Raw genomic sequence first — 19,993 nt, forward strand, 5'->3', positions numbered from 1 at the left:
TTTTTTTTTTTTTTTTTTTTGAAACTGAAACCTCAGTATTCACGTTTAATTGCAGTGTTAGCACTTTGCAATAAATAAGTAAGTTTTGGGTTGCATTTTCGGCAGTCATCTCTAAAAGGTTTCCTATTACTGACCTGGTCTGTTGGGCCCTCTGGAGTGAAGCCTTGGGCCCCTTGAAGGTGGGGCCTTTACCCTAAAACTCTAGCAACAGTTTGGCAAGATAACATTTTATTGGGGGAACATGGAATTTTGTTCTCTTGTTTTTCTGGATTGTCATTTCCAGGATAGAATAAAAATTACCCAATGCAACCAAAATTAGGTAAGATCTTGTTCTGTCTTAGAGAAAATGTTTAATCTCCTACAGAGAATGTAATTTCTTTTTCTTATGGTTATAGGGTTATGCACCACCGCCAAAAAATGGGATTGAGCAGAAGCGCCCTGGACGCCCCTTGAATATCACATCTTTAGTTAGGTTGTCTTCAGCTGTGCCAAACCAGATTTCTATTTCTTGGGCATCTGAAATTGGCAAGGTAATCCTCTCCTCCACTAAGAGTTGATTTTTTTTTCTTCTTTAGATATGAGCTCTAACTCTTTGTTTTCTCTTTATAATCTTTAAAAAGCAGTAATTTTCAATTCAGAATAGTGGTGAGATTTTTACAGTTGTAAACTTTTAACTCTGAGGTGTCCTAAGTATTGTCTCTTCATATCCTGGGAAAGGAAATACATATATTTATATTCTTTAAAGTAATGGTGTAAGCACTCTTGTTTTGTGTGTGTTTTTGTGTCGGGGGAAGTTATAAGTAATACCATTAAACTCAAGACTTTGGGTGATAAGTGTATATGAAGAGGAACCAAAAAGAAGAACTTTATCAGTCTTTAGGGGAAAGAGTTAAATGTACTTATGTTGTGATTAGACATAATCTGTTCTAGCTTTTATATAAACAGCTAATAGTTCAGATAATAAGTGGCCATCTAATAAAAATGCTCACTGAGAATTATTTCTTGTATACCTTCAAGTTCATGAACCTAGCTTTTTGGTGATTCTGTCTCAAAGTGAATTATATCAGTTATGAGATAATATACCAGGGCCTTAGATTTTAGACTTATTTATATAACAAAATGAACAGGGAAAGAAATTTCATTGAAGTTCTGAACATTAACTTGAGTGAATCTGCTCCATGAAAATAAAATATTACTGTTTTCACATTGAAGAAAGTAACCACATGAACAGCAGGATGTTTTTGTTGCTTTACCACCAAGCTAATTGTACAGCTGGCAGTAATGTAGTTTTTAAGATAACTGATTATAGACATTGAAAAATTGGCAGTTTTGTCATATAATGGGAATAATATTTGTTTTGTGTTAAAATGATTAATGGACCTAAAATTTGCACAATATATGAGTATGCAGATATTAAAAGAATATCAGAAAGTACTTAAAATAGTTGTTTTGTCAACTATTAAAAGCATTTGATTTATTATGGAATCAATTGAATTGTGTGTAGTGAAATGATAAAGTGGAGAGTTTTAGCATTTAGGTAAAATTATATTTCATTTCTTCATAGTCCTATGGAAAACTAAAGAAGGTTCTGCCAGATTTAAGAAGTACAGGATACTACTATTTTCTGGCCTTGCCTTTTGACTTATCATTCTTCATGTGTCTTACACACTACAGTAGGTATCTCTTTCCCAGTAAAATGCCCATTTAGGAATTAGAGTTTTTAAATCTTTCCTTAGAAGAGAGTTGATAACTGACTTCGTTTAAATTGCCCAGTGTCATTGGGCAAGTGGTCTGTTCTGCCAAAATTGGAAGCTTATAAAATTGTTAATTCAGATCATTGGTGTTTGTAGTACCACCACTTTTCAATGAAAATATGAGTACCTCATTGATACATAAGCTAAAAACAGAAGGAATCTGATGGTAAGTAGATATGAGAGAGTATACTGTCATGGTGTTAGCTGGTTTTGCTAAATTAGAAACTAACTGCTTGAGGCTCAGCATAGTGGTGTATGCCTTTAAACCCAGCAGTCTGGGAGATTGAGGCAGGAAAATTGACGAGTTTGAGCCCAGCTTTGACAAATTAGTGACTCACTGAAACACTCTCTGAAATGAAAAGGCCTGAGGATTTAGGTCTGTGTAAGCCCCTGGATTCAGTCTCTATTACTATGAGAAAGAATGAGACTTCTGATTGAAGCTCTTTTTATACCAGTGGATGTTTTAAAGTGGTAAGTTTTTATGAAATATCTTTAGAATAAGTATAACATTGTCCTTTTTAAAGTAATCTGGTTGATTTTTTTCCTTCTTTCCAGTCACTGACCTTCCTGGAGAAATTGTTTTTAGTGTTTTTAGAAACTAGAAATTTTTAGATGAGTATTTATGTAAAAAGAGTATTATCTCTAGTCTTTAATACAGAGTATCTTTTTTTGTAGAATTATTCTATGTCTGTGTATCTTGTACGACAACTGACATCAGCCATGTTATTACAAAGATTAAAAATGAAAGGTATTAGAAACCCTGATCATTCCAGAGCACTAAGTAAGTAATGTTTATAAGATCCAAGTATATGAGATGTTTTAATGGGGGTGGGGGAAAGCTTTAAAACTTGACCTTTATAAACAGCATGTACACATTACCTGGTGGAAGATAATCACAGACACATCGCCTATATAGTTTTCAGTTCTCATAGAAAAGATAATTCTGTTTACAGATTTAATAGTTGTTTGCTGGGCATGATGGTGCATGTCTGTAATCCCAGCTTGAGGCTGAGGCAGGAGGATCACTTAGAGTTTAGGTCAGCCTAGTCTACAATGAGTTCAAGTCTGTCCTGAACTACATAGCGAGACCTTATTACAAAAAAAAAAAAAATTATTTTTTAGTAGTTCAAAAAAACCAGTGCAACATAATAAAAACAGTAATGAATGTGTTACAAAATCTTTGAAGGTCATGATAGCAAAGTCTTAAAACAGTGTTCTCTTTTTTAATTCTTCCATATAATCAGTCTTACTTTTAAAGAAAAATCTTAAAAATTCAGTTATATATAAGATCCAGAGTTTGTACATTCAAAATTCTTTAACCTGATATGGTACTGGAAGTATAGTTGTACTTTCAATACACTAATATTTAGCAGTGTGTATTTCTTGCCTTACTCAATAGTGTTTGGGAAATTTACAAGAAAGATACATTTTTTTAAATTCAGCTCTTATGTCAACATTAGAACATTTTAATTATTATTTTTTTACTTTTTTTCAAGTTAAAGAAAAACTTACTGCAGATCCTGATAGTGAAATTGCTACAACTAGTCTTCGGGTGTCCTTGACTTGTCCTGTGAGTAAAGCTACAAATTGTTCTGGGGAAGTTTATTTTTATAAATGACTAATTTTCTTACAAAAATAAGTGAAAATTACTTCTATATTTTGAGAGAATTCTGAAATTTTTTTCACTATTTAGAAGTCTTCATGATTAAGCATTGTAATTCTTTGTATTCTTCAGGTAATGACAAAGCAAGAAGAGACCTGAAAGGCTTTCATATCACAGAAGGAAGATAGTTTTAGGCTAAGAATTATGTCAGAATTAATGCTGATAATCCACAGCTAATTATATGCACATATTAAGAGCTAGCTCCTTTTATCAAATATATATTGTATTGAAAAACAGCAATAAAATAACTAGGGCCTGAGAAGTGCTAACTGATGGTCTTGGTTTAATAAGTTATAATATTTGGGGTGTCTTTGTGTTGTACTTTATGTCTCTTTACATAGAGTCTTGGATGAGAAATCAGGCGAGCTACACTGAGATCCTCCTATGTGTTTGGCACTGAATTTAACTAGAAGAAAATATTGAGAATTTGGTGTGAAGTTGTTAGAAAGTTAATAATCTATTTTGAGAGATAAAATCAACTCACATGAAAAATCAGACTGTACTTAACCACCTATAAGGAGGTAGAGGTTAGGAAGAGTGGCTAAAAGCTTATTTAAAAATAGTGTGGAGCCAGACGTGGTGGTGCGTGCCTGTAATCCCAGCACTTGGGAGGCTGAGGCAGGAGGATAGCTCTGAATTCGAGACCAGCCTGGGCTACATAGTGAGTTCTAGGCCACTCTCAACTACACAGTAAGACCCTGTCTCAAAAAGCAAAAATAAAAACAAAAAAACATAAAAAATAGTGTGGATACTGGGCATGGTGGCGCATGCCTATAATCCCAGCACTTGGGAGGCTGAGGCAGGAGAATCACCAAGAATTTAAGGCCAGCCAGAACTACATAGTGAAACCCTGTCTCATAAAACAAAACAAAACATAAAATAGTGTGGAAAGAAGACTTTTCAGTATGAGAAAAATCATAGAATCAGAAATTTATAATGTAGTTTGGGGGGGTAATTATGAGAATATACATTGTTTTGTTTTGGTACCAGGAATTAAACTCATGGTCTTATGCTTGGCAGGTAGGCTCTGTATACTGCTGAGCTACATCCCTGCCCCAATGTATTTTCATGAAGACAAATTGTGTCAGGAAAGGAAGAAGGAAATAATTTGTGAAGTTCCTATTATGTGCTTATTTATTCTTGCAAGCCTATTTTGAAGAGTTGTCTGATTTTGTTCTTGAGGAATCCAAGACTGATAGAGATTGGTTAACCCACATCACGTAACAAAAATTAAAGTTTTGAGTTTAAAATTCTAGTCTTTCTGATATTATTCCAGTTCTCTTTCCCATAACTGCTGCCATGTTGGGCTCAAATATGAGTGTCCTGATTATAGGTTTATCTTCTAATACCCTGTAAAATGGTGTTTGTGGTTATCTTTCTTTTTAATGGTTTATCTATGTTCGTTAGTTTTTTTTTTAAAGTAGCATATCTTTATTGAAAGGTAACAGAATTTTGTGAAATTGGGAATGCTTAGAAATTGATACCGCTATGGTTATTCAATTTAGGGAGATTTGCATTCCCAGCAAAGGAAGATGTTATATACTGACATTGTGGTAGAGGCTCTAGTGGCCTTTTATTAGGACCCACACACCCTTATCTGTTCCAGAACTTTATGCATACTGCAGGTAGGAGTTGTTTTGAATGTCTCCATATTAACTTATTTTCCTCTTCTCATATTAAAATTAAAGTGGTTGTTAGATTGAAACAAACGAAATCACCATTTGTTGGTCAAAAACAGTTGAATTTTGATAGTTTTTTTTAATAGTTTAACCCTACTATGTTCAGCAAACATTAATTGATGACTGTATTCTAGGTGTGCTGTTATTGTATGGGAAGGGAATTCAGTGTCAAACTATTGTACCAGAAACAAAGTGCTTTTGTACAATTTTCATTGTGTTCAACAATTATATGATGGTATTTTCTGTCTTATTTTCTTTGAGTTTTTTTCCTCTTTGCATGGCTGCCATTCTACATGAGGAAAACCAAAACTAAACACAATATCCAAATATAACAAGGATTTCAAAGCTTCTAATAATAACAATATATTGTGGTTAGGATTCCTTTTATATAAGCATTAGGAGCAGTTCATTTGAAACTTGTAAAATTGACGATTTTAAGGGAATTAATTTTTCAGTTGTTTGAAGAAATATGTGAACTGTTTTCAGTTCTGGGTTTCAAACCTTAAGCATATCCTCTACCACTAAGCTATACCCCCAGCTCCTTTATCCTGTTTTCAATAATTACGTTTTCTTTCTCCATGTACAGTAACAACAGTTCTGTTTCTAAAGCTCATTTCCTTACAGTTTAATCTTACTTGATTTTTTTCAGAGCACTTTTCTGAAAAGAGTGAATTATACTCTTTGGGCTTTTAAGATAACTGTTATAAGTAAATTGTAATATATGCTGTGTATTAGAAAACCAAGTACAAATGTTGGTCATATTTAATGTGTAAATGACTGAAGTTAGATGATGGAAGTAGTTTTTGCGGACACAGTCTTAGCATCAGTTAGAAAAGGCAAAATGGTGTCCCTGCTGGCTAGTGATGAAAATAACACAGAATCTGGTGTAGTAACAGGAAGTGGAAAAAATATGGATGCACTTGGAAGGATAAAAAATGAACCCTGTTTTTATTTGACAAAAATGAGAAAATGACAGCCTAGGGTGGTAGAAGAAATGTTTGTTGTATTTATAGTACATTTGTGAAATGATTTAGAGTACACATGAATGTGGATAGTAGGAACAAGTTCCAGTTCTGGGACCTACAGAAGGTAATTTCACAGAACACTGGCTACCTTGGTTCACAAATTTAATTCCATGATTCTGGTTGCAAATCAACTTGGATGAGAACTGAATCAAATTTCCCCTTTAGGTCAACATTGAATCTAACCCTTAAATTTTAGAAACTTAAAACCAAACTTTAAAAAAGACCTTAAAAAATAACATATAAAAATGTTTTTCTAAGTTTGCTAAAAATTATTCAAAACCACTAATAGGGCTCACTTTTACAAACTCTTCTTAATTTGGATTCCTACTCATTAGCCTACATGAAGCAACTATCAATTTAGATATTTGCTTACATGACATTTTATAAGAAAAAATATTGTACTGTCTAGACATCATTTTATTAGTGTAGAATTAAATTAAGGATCAGCAACTTTATAACTTTGAATGTAATGTTGTGGAAATTTTAAGGCAGCAACAGGAAAGATGAAGATGGCATAGAAAAAAAGAATCACAAAAAGAATGGTTTACAAAATGTGGCCCAAGAGCAGGGAGTTGTGGCACATGCCTATACTCCCAGTACTCTGAGAGGTGAAAACAAGAGGATTAAAAATTTTAGGCCAGCCTGGGCAACTTAGCAAGGCCTTGTCTCACAATGAAAATAAGTAAGTAAATAAATAATAGGACTAGGTGTGGTAGTGCTCTGTACAAAGGTCCTATAAAAAGTCCCCAGTACCACATAAGAACAAAAACAGACCCTGGGGGTACCTAAGGGTTTCTGAGACTCAGAATTCCCCAAGTCAAACTTTTTGTAATAATGCTAATACATAGTCTTTTCTTTATTTTACTTGTGTGTATGTGTCTTTTAAGGATTAGTCTGGAGAATGTCTTCCATCACTGAGCTACAGCCCCAGCCGCCATAATTTCATTCCCTTTGCTGTTCTCTTTCTTAGTGGTTAACAGATTATGTGACAAGTTATGGTATCATTGCTCTTGAGGTTAATAGGGTGACTTATGTACTCTTTTAAAGTATTTTTAAATTTCAAATACAGTAAATATTGCTGTCCATGTACAAATGTAATAACTGAGGTTTTTAATTTTTAAAGGTGTGTCTTTATTTACTTTCTCATTGGTAGGACAAATAACACCCACAAGTTAAAGGAGGAAAGGTTTATTTTAGCTCAAAATTTGCTGAGGTTCCAGCCCATAGTCAGCTGGCTTTAAGGCAAAAGAGGTATAGCAGAGAACTAAACAGTCCGTAGCAGGGTAGAGCAAGCCTTCCTTTCCCTTTTATCCCATCTGTGCTCCAGGCCTAACAGATGCTGCTGCCTATCCACCAGGGTAGGGTAGGCCTTCCCATTATCCATACTCAGAACTATGCTGAACCCGTCAGTGGACTAATTTAGTTTTCACACACCCTTAATCCTTATTCATATATCTTAGATCAGTGATGGTGAGCCTTTTAGAAACGAGTGTAACCCAAACTGCAACCCCAAACCCACTTATTTATTTCAGAGTGCCAACACTGCAATTAAACCTGATTACTGAGGTTTTAAAGCGTTCAGAAAAAAACAACTCATAAATTAACGTCTTTTGTATTAAAAGAAAAACACACATGCCATAGGTTTGCTACCACGCTCCCCTAGATCCGGCCGCCTCCAAAAAGCCCTGTCTGAGCTTTTGAGGCTTTGGTGGGGGACATCAAGCCATGACAGGGTATAAAGGGTTCTGAAACCAAAGATTCAAGTACTTGTTGCTTAAAGAAAACAGTGGTCTGAGAGCAGTTAAAAAATATATAAACCAGTAATATTTAATGCCTACTTAATTATAAAATTATTTGAATAGAACAAACAAAAAATAAAAGTTAAGATACCAAGGTTATTTAGAAGTGGTGTTATTAATATATCTTTTAAAATTTAACGGTTTTTAATTTTATATGTTTATTGAAGAAATTATACTATATATATCTTTATATATAGATCTGCCTTGATCATTATAGGCATATTGTTGAATTGGCTTAGTGTAACTTTATTCAACCTATTTTAGTGATGATTTGGGTTGTTTGTAAACATTTATGATAATAATGCAAAACAAACTCACCTATATTGATGGAAAATTCCTTTAAAAAAAAATACTACCTGGGCCAGGGATTTAGCTTAGTGGCACTGTGCCTGCCTCTTAAGCACAAGGTCCTGAGTTTGATCCCTGGTAGGCTCAAGGCAAACTCTTACCTGTGAGCCCCTGCCAAAACCAAAAAGAAAGTTAAAACACTTCCAGCACACAATGACATAGGGTAAATGTTCCCATTTCTAAAGGGAAGAGTAGGAGAATAGACAAATATCAGACCACAGCCAAACTGAAACTCAGTAGCCGCAAACATTAAATCCTGTAGCTTTATGTCCAGAATTTAGAGCAAGTTGTGGCATAATTTAGCTCAGAAGGACTTGGGCTGCTTTGCACCTGTAGCATTGCTGGTTGCAACCCTCATGGCCTCTCCCTTGGGCTGCCTCTGCTCCTTGCCTGTGGCCCTCCTCAGCAGATATTCCATATTCCTGGCATCTCCACTGATTCCATATTCCTGAGATCTCCACTGCAGTTTTGCTTCACTCCCAGTTTCACACACTCTCTTCTCAGGGGCGCACTGCCTGGATGCTGAGTCTTCTATTGAAATGTTAAGCCAACATGATCCTGTAACTCTTGTATTCTTGTGACTATAGCACCAGCACGACTTGGATGGCACCAGGGTCTGCTGTCTCTGGTACCAGAATGGCTGAACACAATGAAATGAATCCTAGGGAACCAATTCCCTGTGTTAGCTATTCTTGAGCAGGTGGCCCAGGAGCTCTGTTCACAAATGAAAACTTTTTTGTACACTTGAGCCTTCCAAGGGTGAGTGGAGTCTTCCTCATTCCTGAGATGCTCTCAAACCATCTTTCCTATTGTGGAGATGTAATTTATTTTAGCAACCATTTACTTATTTGTTCCATTTTTGCAGGTGCTTCCTTTGTCATGCAACTTCAGACATTTTACATTTGTTTTTGCTCCTGATTTTCACTGTAGATCTGGCTAAAAGTAGACAGCAATGCCCATTCCATGAAATTTCCTCCACTGGAATAATTAGTCCAGTGCTCTTAATCTCACTTTCTTAAAAAGTCTCAATACATGGGCAAAATGAGGATGAATTTTCTGCCAGCGCGTAACATCACATAATCTGAAGTCAACTGTCAGCTGGGGACTGCCATACATTGAGCACCTTGTGCAATAGATAATAATAAAATGATGGCTTTTAGAAATGCAAAAATAGTTTGATTTTAGAAAATACAGTATGTTTGACCGATTCTTTAGGTGAAAGGATTATAAAAATCGTGATCATCTTGTTGAGTGCAAAATAGGTACGTAGTCAACATCCTTTTTTAATAGAACAAAGAAAGATTTTTAGCAGAATTGGGAAAGGATAATTAAATTCAAAAGCTAGTACTATGTATAATGTTATACAGCTAGGGACCTCTCAGGACAACAGGGAACATTGGGATTTGTGTTGTAACTCCACCAGCATTTTCTCAAAAAAAAATTTTTTTTTTTTTTAGCCTCTTGTAGCTTCTGCATCTTCATCTTACAGTATAAGTAGAGATGCAAGCTCCTCTGGGTCATAAGGTTGTTACGAGGATTACAGGAATTCCTCAAAAAGATTCTAGCATACTGTAACATTTTAGATAACTTCAGAGATAATCTGTTTTAAAGGAAGCAAAAATACAGAAGAACATATTTAAGAGAAGTTGCATCAGGGCTTTTTTCTTTTCTGTCCTAAAATGACAAGTTATTCTGTACTGCATACTTCTTTCAGTCACTAGTTTCTAAAGTTTCTTTTATAATCATAGGTAGGTAGAGCCAGTGTAGCACAATGATGAAGATGAACTGCATGGCTCACTTCTTACCTCTGTTATTTTCTGACTTTGTATTAGACTGCTCAACTTTTTTTTTTTTTTACTTTTTATATATATTTTTTTCCTTAGCTTCTTTGTACCTCAGGCTTCTTATTTATAAACTGGGACCTGGGTATGGTGGTTTATATTTTTCCTCCCAGCGTTCTAGGAAGCTGAGGCAGGAGGGTTTTAAGTTAGAGCCCTGCCTAGCAAACTTAGCAAGAATATGTCAAAATAAATTTAAATTTAAAAATAGGAGCTGGTGCTGGGTCTGTAGCTTTCTACTGCCTGATCTATTGATACTGAACATGTACTATGAGTTCATATTGTGCTGGGACAGTGGGATTACAGTGATGAACAGATGTAGACTACCCTGTCCTTAGGGAGTTTAGGTTCTAGGGGGAGAAACAAGTTTTCAGACAAAATAACAGCTAATTTTAAATAGAGATATTTTTTGTGAATGAAATACATGACATTTTAAAGGTTATACAGGAAAATCTGATCTAACTTGGATACTGTACATATCTTGACATCAGTAGAACTCTGCAGAATTGTGTACAAAATGTGCAATTTGTGGGAAGAATATTTTCTTGATTAATGAACGAAACATATAGGAGAGTTCCTGTAAGAGATATATAATAGTGGTTCTTTAGGGCCTATTGGGCACCAGGTAGGAAATCTTGTTTTCATTGTACTGTTTATATATATATATCTTTTTCTACCTTTGAAAAAGTGAAATGATCTTTCAAAAATCATAGAACAGTCAAAGGAACTTTAAAAAGTAGTCTTGATGGGATTAAATTCTGATTTGGATTCCTTTTTTAATTTTGATAATCTTTTTGAATGGCTTCTTCAAACTGCTATGATTGTTTCTGTGAGGTTTTATTTTCCATTTTGAAATAGTTTCCACATTGTGTTCTTGTCCTGTAGCTAGGGAAAATGAGGCTAACAATCCCATGCCGTGCAGTGACATGTACACATCTGCAGTGTTTCGATGCTGCCCTTTATCTACAAATGAATGAGAAGAAGCCCACCTGGATTTGTCCTGTGTGTGACAAAAAAGCTGCCTACGAAAGTCTCATATTAGATGGGTAGGTATATTCTCCCTACCTCCACCTCTTTACTGTGTTAGGGATCCAACTCAAGGTCTTATGAATGGTAAGGATGTTTTACCCAGAATTCTTCACTCCAACCTCCGTTTAATTTAGTTTTGTTTTCTTTTCTTTTATAGTACAGAATATTAAACATAGGCTATGTACCCAACCTTTTTCTAATTTTGAGACAAAGTCTCATTAAGTTGCTCAGGGTAGGCTTAGATTTGAGGACCTCCTGACTCAACCTCTCAGAGAGCTGTGATTGCAGATGTGAGCAACCGCATCCAGCTATTACATCACTTAATAAGTATTATCTTCTTTGTTTCCTTTCTAATACTTATTGGCTATGTCTTCCATCAGCACAGTCTAATATATATATATATATATTCTATTCTAGTATATAAAATTCAGATGTTTGTGTATTGTTAATACCTAATTTTACTCAATCTTATTTACTTGCATAGGCTACCAATTGAGCATCCCTAATCTGAAAATCTCAAATTCAAAATGCTCCAAAATCTGAAAGTTTTTGAGCATCCTGTTGATATTCCAGAAAGTTTCAGATTTTTGTATAGGGATGGCTAACTTATATGATTTGTCTTAGAAGCAAGAGGATAAATAGTTTTCCTTTTAGTTTTGCTTTCCAAGATCATATGTTGTAAAAAGTCTGCAGGAAAGAGGAAGACTGCTTAATGTTATTATTTTATTTACCTAGAATTTTTTCTTTTTGTACTGGGGATCGAACTTGGGACCTTGCGCTTGCAAAACAAGCAGCAGAAGCATTGAGCTAAATACCTGGCTAGAATTGCTTATAATAGCAGTTAAAGTCTTTGTAATAGCAGTGTCTTTGAAATAAACCAAGGAAATGATAGGGTAGATAAAAATCACATTACACAGCTGATAAGTTCAAAATTAGTATTCATTAGGGCTGGGGATTTAGCTCAGTGGTGCCTGTGCCTGCATTGAAAGTGTGAGTTTCAGAGTTTGATCTTTGGTACAAAAAAAAAAAAAAAAATAGAAGTCATTAAACATTAATTCTTCGCATACTGCTTGTGTCCGAATTTGCAAATTTATATCAAGTATTTTCAATAAATGAGGTGTCCTTTTCTTCAGATGACACTTGAAAAATAATGACATTTGTCATCTCGGCAGTGATGCATAGAATTAAAAATACAGTTAACGAACTAATCAGCCCCATCCTTTGGTGTTGACTTTTATCGATGTATTTAAAAGATTCAGATCGTAACTATATAGTTTTGTAGGTACATATGATATTCCCTCAATACCTAGTGAAAAGTATTCTAGCGCTTGAAAGATAATTCTACGGTATTTATTTTTAAACATTTTAAAAGAGTATTGTGGAAAGGAATAAGGCAATGAAGACTGAGTATGACTTTTCACCTTTCTCAAAACTTTTGTTTTGCTTTATTATTTTGAAATAATTTAAAACTTACAGAGAAGTTGCATCAGTAGCACAAATAACCTCTAATATTACTTTGATCCAGATATATCAGTTAACTTCTGCCACAATTGTTTTATCATATTCTCTCAAAATGTACATATACACATGTGCATGAGTATGAAAAGATGATTAAAGTATATTAATATATGTAGAATTCTTTTAAACCATCTGAGAATTGGATGTGGATTTTTCTAGAATTGTGTATAAATAGAATGATAAAATACATAGTTACTGGGCCCGGGGACTTAGTTCAGTGGTTCTGCTGCTTGCCTTGCAACTGCAAGGACCTGAGTTCGATCCCCAGTACCCCCCCCCAAATACTTCCTTTTTCTAGCACCTTTTACTTTACCAAACTTACTTGAAATTCTTCCATTTTACTGCATGTACCAAGAGTTCATTTAATTATAGCATCATATTCTATTGTATAGTATACCAAAGGTGAGTTATGTTTTCACCTTCAGTGGATTGTTTCTGATTTTGAATTATTACAAATACAGATACGAATGTACATGTCCAAATCCTTGCGCGAAGCGTGAATAATGTTTTCATTTGTCTTGTAAATAAATACTTAGAATGAGATACCTGGTGCACATGCTAGGTTTATGCCAAAAAAAACACTACCAAACTGCTCTAAAGTGCTTGTTTTTTGTTGTTGTTGTTTGTTTTGTTTTGTTTTGTTTTTTGGTACCAGGGATTGAACTGGGGTCTTTGCACTTGCAAGGCAGGCCACCAACCCATTGAGCTAAATCGCCGGCAAAAGTGCTTGTTTTATTTTTTATTCCAGTTAGCCTGTGAAAAATCTAGTTGCTCTACATTCTCAGCAGTGTTTGATACAATCATTTTAATTTGAGATGTTGTAGTGATGCATAGTGGTAACCCACTGTGAAATTAATTTGCATTTCTCATTACCAGTTGCATTAAGTATCTTTATTCTCCATCTGATTGTTTTCTTTAAAATGACTTCAAAATTATTTTCATACTGAGTTTTGATAGTTCTTTCTATATTCTGGATACATACTTGTTTACAAATATTTTCTGCCATTTTAACTTTTCAGTTTCTAACATTGTCTTTTAGATAACAGGTTTTTTTCTTTGGATGAAGTCCTACTTACCAGCTTTTTCTTTTATCAGTTGTTATTTTGGTATCATATTAAGACATTTTTTCCCTGATTTATTATCAAAACATTTTTCTGTTATGCTTTCTTGTAGTTTTATGAGTACTTTTCCATTTAGATCTATGTGGGGAAAGTTAATTTTTGTGTGTGGTATAAGACAGGGATGAAGGTTTATTATATTTTAATTTATGATCATGTGATTGTGGATTTTTCCCTCCTAATTTTATTGTCTTTGCATCTTTTTCAAAAAACTCTTGACCATATGTGTGGCTCTATCTCTGGACTTATATATTGATTTGTTTATTATTTATTTAAATACTGTACTCTGAAAATTAGCATGAATTTTTACCCCCCCCATAATTATCATGGCTGTTGTAAGTCTTGCATTTTAATACATATTGCTGAGTCAGCTTGTCAGAACAAAAACCTACTGGAATTTTGATTTGTATTGCTATGACTAGAAATAGTTTGTGGTAACACAGATATATTGAATCTTCCGACCTGTGAACTTGATAACATTACTTCTCACTGATGTTTGTGGTTTTGAATATACCTTGTACATTTTTGTCACATGAATCACTATAGTGTTTTTAAAGAAATTTCTGATTGTTGCTAGTATATAGAAATGCAGCTTATTTTTGTAATCTTCCTAAACTCAGCAGTTCTAATAACTTTTGCAGATTAGATCAGATTTTCATATATGTAGTAATGTTTTTGAATAAAGATAGTTGCATTGTTATCTAATCTGGATTCCTTTTTCTTTGGTCCATCTTCTAAGGCTGAGCGGTCTGTTAATATGATGAATTATGTAGATTGACTTTTGAATATTAAGCTCATGTTGCATTCTAGAGATAAATTCCACTTGGCCATGATTTTTTTATCCTTTTTATTTGTTGTTGGATTCGTTATGTAAAGTTTGTGCCTGTTATTGGTATATAGTTTTCTTGTAATGGCTTTCTTTCTAGTGTCGTTTAATGCTGTTGTCATATAATGAGTTGGGCAGCAATGGTCTTGTATCTCTTCAAATATTGATAGAATTTCCTAGTGAAGACATTTGGGCCTGGAATTTTCTTTAGGATAAAGTTTTAAACTGCAAATCCAATATTTTTAGTAAGCCTCTTCTGGTTTCTCTCTCTCTTTGAGTTAATTAATTTTGACTAAAGTGTGTCCGTTTTACAAAAGTTGTCAATCTCTTTGATCTGCAAAGAATCAGCAATTTTTAGTTCTATTAATTTTTCTGTTTTTTTTATATTTCATTTATTTATGTTCTTTTCTTTCTTGCTATTTTACTTATACAGTACTTTATTCTTTCTGTTTTCATAAAGTTGTTGATTTGAGACCTTTTTGGAGAAAATAAGCTAAAATTTTTCTTTCAAAGCCTTTTTTAGCTTTAGTTCACAAATTCTATTCAAAATATTTTCTGATTTTTTTAAATTTGTCTTTGTGTCATAGGTTTATATAGAGTTTTCCAGATAGTTTTTGATACTGGCTTCAAACATAATTTCATTTTTGTCATAGAAAATATTTCGTACGCTTTGAGTTATATTTATTAAGACTTGTTTTCTATCCCTATTCCTTTCTACTTTTCTCCATTCTTGTATTCCTTTATTCTTGATCATAAGTTTATGAATTATTACCTTTGTCTACTTATTTGTTGTATGTGCTGTGCCACCTGTTAGTCTTAACTCATTCACAATAGACTATAATTTGTATGTCTCGCTGTTTGGTAGTTCTGATGTGAATTCCATACTCTGATATTAAACACTTAACCCTTAGTGATTCATGCCACATGATGGAACAGTCGTGCATGTAATACAGTTCAAGCTGGCAGGAACATGTTTAACTACAGTCCTACTAGGAAACTACAGGTTTCAATTTGTGCTTTAGTCACTGATATTGTAAAGGTCACTCAGTAAGTCACTTAATTCTTGTATTACCTGTTCCAGACCTAAAATCTGGCTAAGGGATCTAGCTCAGTGGTAGGGCATCTATGTACTATGCACAAGCTCCTGTATTTGATCTCTAGCACCACATTGCATAAGCCTGTCTGTCCATCTCTCCATGGAGGAAGAGTGCATTAATACTTGTTTCAAAGTGTGAAGTATTAAAATACAAAATAAGTCAGCATTATTTTTGCTTGCGAAATTATATTACTTTCTTCATTTTTTGAGCAAAGCCATTGATGACATGTATGTATTGTACTTCTTAATTGGTTTACAGGCTTTTTATGGAAATTCTTAATGACTGTTCTGATGTGGATGAGATCAAATTCCAAGAAGATGGTTCTTGGTGTCCAATGAGACCGAAGAAAGAAGCTATGAAAGTATCCAGCCAATCATGTACAAAAATAGAAAGTATGTGCAAAATGGCAACAAGAGAACAAAGCACTGAGACTTGTGGGATATTATCTTTATTATTAATCTTGGCCCCTAGAACTGATTTTGGAGTTCAGTTTTCTAACTTTATCTCTTGATCATCTGTAATTTTTTCCTTGAAATATGCTCATTTATACCATTATACCAGCCTTTTCATAATGTTTCTCATGTACAAAGTAAATGAAACATCCATCTAAAATACTTTTAATAGATAATGTTTGTTATAAAATGAAGTAAAAAATGATATTTATATGGACAGTTTTTCAGAATTATTTTGAGAGTGTTTGTTGGCACAACCTCTGGTGGAGGTGTATTTAGACAAGGAGGCAGGTATATATATATAGATAGATAGATAGATAGATAGATAGATAGATAGATAGATAGATAGTTGTTAAGGAGGTATAGTAAGCAGATTGTTTCATGTGTGTGTGTGTAGGAATTTTATCTTGCTCTTGATTACCTAGAAAGTATTATCATCCTTCAATTCCCTGAGGAATGGGGGCACTAAAGTCCCATAGGTAAATTGAAATCTATAGGTAAATTCAAGTCTTCTCTGACCTAGTGTACTGGTTGATTTTGAGTTTTATTTTGACTGTATTGAAAGTAGGCATAATGTAGTTCATATATGCCAGTATTATCCTTCCAAAATTAGTACTGAAACCAAGATTGCAGTGATGTTTTCTCTTGTCTTTAAGAAGATGGAAAGTAATTTAATTGACTTGTTATTGCTCCTTTTCTGTTTATCAACTAGCATTCATTTTCAACTAAAAAGATTATAAAGAATAATATTTTTCATGAAAATGTGAATTAACGTATGTGAGACTGTTTTAATGGACAAAAAGGACTTGCGCGATTAGATAATTCATGAGAATAACTGCAAATAAATAACAAGTGGGAAGTGAGGATTTTTTTTCCTTCCGTTTATCAAGGTGAAAATTTTTTATTAAGTTCTGGCTAATGATTAAGAGCCTTTACATTTTTTGGGAAGAACAGGTTTCCTAGAATAGTATTATTTCATTCTGATTTAACGAAACCACAAGTCTAGGAGAATATGCAGTTGAGTTTTTTCCCATGGCCGGAGCCCAGTTCCCTAACTCCAGAGGTTTCTCTGTAGAATAGCTGTTAACCTAGCAAGACAGCTTGAGCCACAGGATCTGTACAAATCCAGCAACAGTATTTGAGCCACCTAAGAGTATGCTGTCTGAGGGATGCTTTTGAACTCTTGTCAAGGAATAAGCTCATGCCTATGCCTTCTGTCTTCTTAAGTAAGCAGTCATTTTATAGACATCTAGAGTTAGGGAGCTGGTTTGTATCCATAGGCTAGAATATGTGGCTTATATGGCTGTGTATTGTAATAGATACACTACATAATTAAGACTGTCAAGGCTAGAGTTTGCATGATGTTTCTGTTTTTCTTTTATTTCTTTACATTTAGGTTCAAGTATCCTCAGTAAGCCTTGTTCAGTTACTGTAGCCAGTGAGGCAAGCAAGAAGAAAGTGGATGTTATCGACCTAACAATAGAAAGCTCTTCTGATGAAGAGGAAGACCCTCCTGCCAAAAGGAAATGCATCTTTATGTCAGAAACACAAAGCAGCCCAACAAAAGGGTTTGTTAATTTATAGTTCACTACTGCTCAGTACACTTAAAACTAATTGTTCTTGGGCCAGTTTTTTAATGTCTCTTTCAGAAGCTGCATGGGAGACAGTTTTAATTTGCTTTTATTCAGTTGAAATATTTTCATATAAGCTCATTATAGGAAAGCAAAATTGATGAAAAAAATTACATCTCTGGGAAGTGAGAATTTGGGATTTTAATTTCATATCTGATAACCTTTTGTTAATTTCCTGAACCTATGTGAAGAAATTAAGCATCAGGCCAACATGAGGAAGCCTGGTATAATAAAATACGGAATTAGGAATCTTCCAAGATCAGATTACCATTATGGCACTTGTTTACTTGCTCTTATTTTGGTCAAAATCCTTAACTTGCTTGAGCTGCCTTTTTTATCTTCTGTAAATTAAGGTAAAATGTGCTTACTTTGTATGATTACTGTCGAGTTTCAATAAGCTAATGAAGAAAACCTACCCTCTCTTGTCAGGCACCTGGTAGTTACTCAGTGAAAATTGATTTCCTTCCCTTTTCACCTTCTCCAGTGCAAAATATGGGCAAGTTGGTGCATTCTACACATAGCTCATCTCACAGAATCCCATTCCAACCTAAAGGAAAAGACAGGTCCAAATGTTTAAAAGCAGGTGCTTTTCACAGAGATTTGGGAACACATGTAGTGGAGTGTTTCTCAGCAACCCATGAACACCTTTAGACTTGGATTTACTAGTCCTGTCTCTGGTTTTTCAATCACACTTATTTTTCTCTTAATAGCTTTTTTACACAGAGTTGTACAGTTACCATCACAAGTCATTTGTGGAATATTTCTGTCACCTCCCTGAAAAATTATGTTCATTTAAAGTTTTTTCACATGCATTCCCTAGATATAGGCAACCATTGCTCTTCTTTTCATTTCTAAATTTTCCTGTTCTAGACATTTTATATGATCAGAATTATGCTCCCAGTATATCTGTAACATATATTTTTGCAGTTTTTAATAGGTACTTTTGAGATAACTTTCTGTAGTTACTTTTAATAACTAAACCATTTGAGCTGCTTTCTTTATTATTAAAATGTATTTTCAGATATGATTTATACATCCAGATAAAGACAAATGTTTTCTTTCACTTTTTAAAATTAGAATGAGGTTTTAAGTGGAATAGAAAATGAGGAAAGTAATTAAAGTGGATTTTTTTCTGACATGCTCATTGTTTTTTCTTCCTTTGAGACAGTTTGGTTGGCACTTCTGTAATTTAAGTGATAAATGAAAATATAGTTTTCAGATGTTTATGGGCATACAATCAGGAGAATGCTTACATACAGTATTTCTAAATTTTACTAATATCCTTTAGAATATTCTTGAAAAACGAGTTGGAGATACTATAGTTAGTAGGAGTCAGTACTGGTTGAAAGATTATGCATATTAATTCTGATCCATGAATTGTTGCCACAAGGGTCTAATCTGTGTACATTTTCATCGGTACTTCATGAGGACAGGAAACTGTACGAATGACATATACATCAGGTAACAAAATCTAAAATGATCCTATATAGTAAGCTGGGCGTGATGGTGCACGCCTGTAATCACAGCACTTTGGGGGCTGAGGCAGGAGGTTTGCTGGGAGTTGGAGGCCAGTGTGAGCTACATAGTGAGGTAAAAAAACTGAAAATAAATAAAATAACCGTAGTATTCAGAGGAGTAAGGCTAGTTTACAGTTGTGCTTAGCTACCATAGAGATAGATGTTGTCTAATTTGTAAAGAAAACAAAAATTATCAGATCAATCTAGGTGGAAAGTGTAATTAAATTAACACATGAAAGTTTTGATTTTAAAAGTCTGTATAAATTTCAGTTACCCAGCTCTTTCCATGAAGTCAGTGTAACCCTTTATATCAAATTAGATTTACACATTACTTCTTAGACAAGCAATCACATGAAAAGATAAATGAAAATTCTGCCTCAGTCTTTAAAAGTCATGTAATTATATATTGAAATGACATCCAATATGACCAGGTATAGTTTATCCTGAGGGTGCCTTAATATTAGGAAGTAATTGATTAAGTGGGTTCTAAGAATAGCTAGCATAGTCAACTTACTAGATACTTGAAAGACATTGAATAAATACATTTCTGATATAAACGCTTATAAACTGTCAGAATTCACTTAATGGCTTCAATGGTTCACTGCTTAAATTGATTTGTTCTTAGACAACATTAATAAAAGAAGCATATTGTTCAATTTTATTCCAGTTTGGGTTGTTTGACTTTATTTAAGAGCATTT

The 19,993-nt window shown here is 34.0% G+C and overlaps 1 protein-coding gene across 6 annotated transcripts in view; it reads left to right on the plus strand.

Moving 5' to 3' along the window:
- The window catches only part of Pias2 (protein inhibitor of activated STAT 2), a 74,152-nt gene that overhangs the window by 25,987 nt on the left and 28,172 nt on the right, over window positions 1–19,993 (plus strand). For all 6 annotated transcript variants that reach the window (XM_033757335.1, XM_033757332.1, XM_033757333.1 and 3 more), the window contains exons 5-10: window positions 396–530; window positions 2,430–2,535; window positions 3,251–3,324; window positions 10,992–11,152; window positions 15,953–16,086; window positions 17,543–17,714. In XM_033757335.1, coding sequence (XP_033613226.1) covers window positions 396–530; window positions 2,430–2,535; window positions 3,251–3,324; window positions 10,992–11,152; window positions 15,953–16,086; window positions 17,543–17,714 — 782 coding nt within the window. The remainder of the gene's footprint in view (window positions 1–395; window positions 531–2,429; window positions 2,536–3,250; window positions 3,325–10,991; window positions 11,153–15,952; window positions 16,087–17,542; window positions 17,715–19,993) is intronic.

The sequence above is a fragment of the Fukomys damarensis genome, unplaced genomic scaffold, assembly GCF_012274545.1.
Source record: "Fukomys damarensis isolate Sample0158 unplaced genomic scaffold, DMR_v1.0_HiC HiC_scaffold_30, whole genome shotgun sequence".
NCBI classification, from domain to species: Eukaryota; Metazoa; Chordata; class Mammalia; order Rodentia; family Bathyergidae; genus Fukomys; species Fukomys damarensis.